General features: G+C 46.7%; 1 protein-coding gene across 1 annotated transcript in view; it reads left to right on the top strand.

Moving 5' to 3' along the window:
- Positions 1 to 1,338: 1,338 nt before the first annotated feature.
- YTHDC2 (YTH domain containing 2) overlaps positions 1,339 to 3,511 on the top strand; it is a gene marked incomplete at its 3' end in the record, with an annotated part of 36,173 nt that continues 34,000 nt past the window's right edge. Inside the window, exon 1 of the mRNA XM_015418648.1 lies at positions 1,339 to 1,598. Coding sequence (XP_015274134.1) covers positions 1,394 to 1,598 — 205 coding nt within the window. The remainder of the gene's footprint in view (positions 1,599 to 3,511) is intronic.

Consider the following 3,511-nt stretch of genomic DNA (forward strand, 5'->3'; position numbering starts at 1 on the left):
CTCACCACCAAATAACTCATCACACCTGTGGCCATAGATTGCCCCTCAGAAATCACTAATCCACTAATCCATAAAAAGATGGGTCCAAGGCAGGGATCCTCATGAATTCCAAGTGAGGTCACACAGAACTCACCATGAAATCACTTATCACACCCATGGCCACAGATTGCATCACAAAATACATGGTACTGCCATGGTGAGGATCCAAGAGGATTTGGGCTTTGAAGCCATCTTTTTGTGCCATGGTGGTGCTATAAAGCAGTGGATGCATGATTTTTATCATGTATTCTGTGGCCATGAACATGTGTTCATTCCTCAGATTCAAGTTTTTGTGCCTTTGCTGTACTACAAAGTATTGGATTTGTGGTTTTTAGTCTGTGGTCTTGACATGTCCTTTGATACTGGATTTGAGGGAGTTCGTTGAGAAAAAAAAGAGGATTCACGAGGATCCATGTAGATCCGGCTTTTACTTTTTTCTTTATCTTCACAATAACATCCTGTGGTAGGTTATGCTGAGAGTGCCTGACTGGTCCAAGGTCACCCAGCTAGCTTTCATGGGGTGCAGACTGGGGAGTCAAATCTGAGTCTCCCAGGTTTAACCACTACATTATGGTACAATGAAAGCTGGCACACTCACTCATGACAACTTGGTATATTTATGAGTAAAACTTTTTCAGCCCCCCACCCCGGGGTCGATTTTCAATAAGGCTTGAGCCTTCTAAAACGGTACTTTCACAAATTAAAGGGGGGGGGGGAGTCTAGCGGCACCTTATCGGACTTATTGCAACACAAACTCTTATTAGATATATGGCGTTACTTAGTCACTACAACCACTACACACGTATCAACAGATGTGAAGAGGTGGAGGGAGGAAGGCAAGAAAGACAGTATGCCGGTTTCTTGCGGCAAGCCTGGACTCCTGTTTTTATTTTTGAGACAACAGAGGCTTAGCGACAACCCGTCTCCGCAAATAGCTTAAATGGAAGAAAGCGTTTGGGGGCTCTACGAACAGGCGCTTCCGGTATCTGAAGAACTCCGCAGTCTCTCTCCGGCCTCTTTATCGTAAAGGGAGAAGAAGACCTCCAAAGTCAGACGGTTCCCGGAGTCCGACCCAGGACAAGCTATCTTCACGCAATCCACGCAAAAGCCCTCGCTCAGCTGCTCTCCTCTGGCCCCGCCCCCCTCGGCCCGCCTCACCTCCTTCCTTTCTTCCCTCCCTCCCTTTCCCCTCTTTTTCCCGCCGGGTAGGCTGTGGCGTCATCGCGACCCACCCGAAGCCCCGCCTCTTGTCCCTCAGGCACCGCCCCTCCGCTCTTTCACTTTCCTTCTCAGGAGCGGGGCGCCTCCGGCCCTTGCAGCGGCTGTAGTTGCGGGGCGCGAGTGTTGGCTGGCGATGTCCCGCCCGAGCAGCGTCTCCCCTCGGCCTCCAGGCTGCGGCCCGCCCAGCGGGGGCCCCTCCACTGCCTCAGCCGCCTCCTCGTCGTCCTCCTGCTCCGGCAGTGGCCGTGCCAAGGGACTCAAGGATATTCGCATCGACGAAGAAGTGAAAATCGCCGTCAACATCGCCCTGGAGCGGTTCCGATATGGGGACCAGCGCGGTGAGGGGCCCTTTGCCTGAAAGGAGGGGGCGGAGGGGGCGGGGGCGCTCTTTAAAGCACAGGGCGACGAGCCTGTTTATTGTTCCCAGGCCGGGGAGGAGTCGTGTCCCTCTTGGCCGTGGCTCGACCTAGATGTCCCTTGAAACTGAGGTGGTAGAACACTGAGGGAGCGGGCAGGGGAGATGTATATTGTTCGTAATCCCGTGTAAATGGAGAACTGTCATATCATGGGAAGGACTGTGCTATCTCCTTCCTCCCTGGTGGGCCAAACCTTAGTATGTTGAAAGTTTTTACGTGGAGGAACATTAAAAACGAGGCTCTCCCTGTCTGCAGTGGTGTGGCTCATTGTATACTACCTCAGAATTCTTCCACCTCATTCTGTTGCGTGTGCAGATTAGGTGTAAATTGGTTTATCTACATGATTATTAAAGGCTCAGACACAGAAACATCCACTTTAGCGGCTCACTGTAAATACAGCAGCCTGTGTATTTTATTTATTATATCCTACCTCTACAGAGACCTGCACAGGTGGCTTACAAAATAGAAACAATATAATAAAACAACTTATGAATTGCCAGTAAAACCAGTAATATAAAACCCACAAAACCAGCATAGAACAACATTCAATGACCTTGGCCTGGCAGCTAAAGCACAGTAATGTATTCAAGAAATGAGGTGCCACCACTAAATAACCTCTGTCTCTGGTCATCACCTGCCTCACTTCTGTGGAAGGGAGCAGAAAGCATGACTCAGGAAGAGGACCTTGAGTGATAGGCTAGAGGAGGTGATCCTTTAGTTATGCTGACCCTAAGCCTTCTAGGGCTTTAGAGGTAAGAGCCACCACTTTGAATCGGTCCTGGCAGCAGACGGGCATCCAGTGCAGATCTTTTAACAGAGTGGTGATAAGATCCTTGTGTTTAGCTCATGTCAATAGCTGGGCTGCAGCTGCATTTTGGATTAGATGGCGTTTCCGAACAGTTTTCAAAGGCACCACCGTGTAAAGTGCATTGTGGTATTTAAAATGGATCAGATTAGAACCCCATGGGCTTGATACACCACCTGTCTCCCATTTACATTCAAACAGTTTACAGTTGAAAATAACGTAATGCAAAAGGGAAGAGGAAAACAAGGAGATTTGGGCATTAACTCTTATAAAAATGCTTATTTCACATCTGTGTATATACATGCAGAAGCCCATGAAAGAAAGCATATTGACAGGTCAGTTATAAGAGTTGCCTTGATGGATCATTGGCATGCCACATCCCATAGAAATATACAATTATATTTTTAATTAGATAATTTTATCCCATATCGTCCTTTTCTTTTAAGATTCACAGGTTCTCCTACTCCCTAGTTTATTTTTCCAATAATTTTCCAATATAAGTTTGGTTGAGAAAGAGTGATTTGCCAAAGTCACTTGGTGAGCTTCATGACTGAGCAAGGATTCCGTGTCCTAGTCTGTCATGCCATTTCACCACATTAACAATCATTTTAGTGCAGTGCACTTCACATGGGGCTGTTCTTGAAAATGGTTCAGAAATGTCATTTGGGCTAGAATGCAACGGAGAGGTTGCTGACTAAAATAGGTTACTAAGGGCACATCTTGTCAGTCTTGATTTTTCATTGGCATGATGCAGTATGATACAAAGTGCTGATTCCTACCTTTTAAAGCCATGTATGACATGGGACCAGAGTAACAAAGTGCTTTCATCCTGCCTGGCTGTTTAAGATCTTCAGCAGAAGCCCTGTTCTGTGTCCATATTTTCTGAAATTAGATGGATATCTGCTAAAAATGGGTTGTTCTCTGTCATGGGGCTTTATTTGATCTTTCTCCTTGTATCTATTTATTAGATGTTTAGTTTCTTGATCTTGTTTCCTAAGCTATTGGTGATGGATTAATTGATCTCCCCACA

Source organism: Gekko japonicus, unplaced genomic scaffold (genome assembly GCF_001447785.1).
Source record: "Gekko japonicus isolate JY-2015 unplaced genomic scaffold, Gekko_japonicus_V1.1 scaffold541, whole genome shotgun sequence".
NCBI classification, from domain to species: Eukaryota; Metazoa; Chordata; class Lepidosauria; order Squamata; family Gekkonidae; genus Gekko; species Gekko japonicus.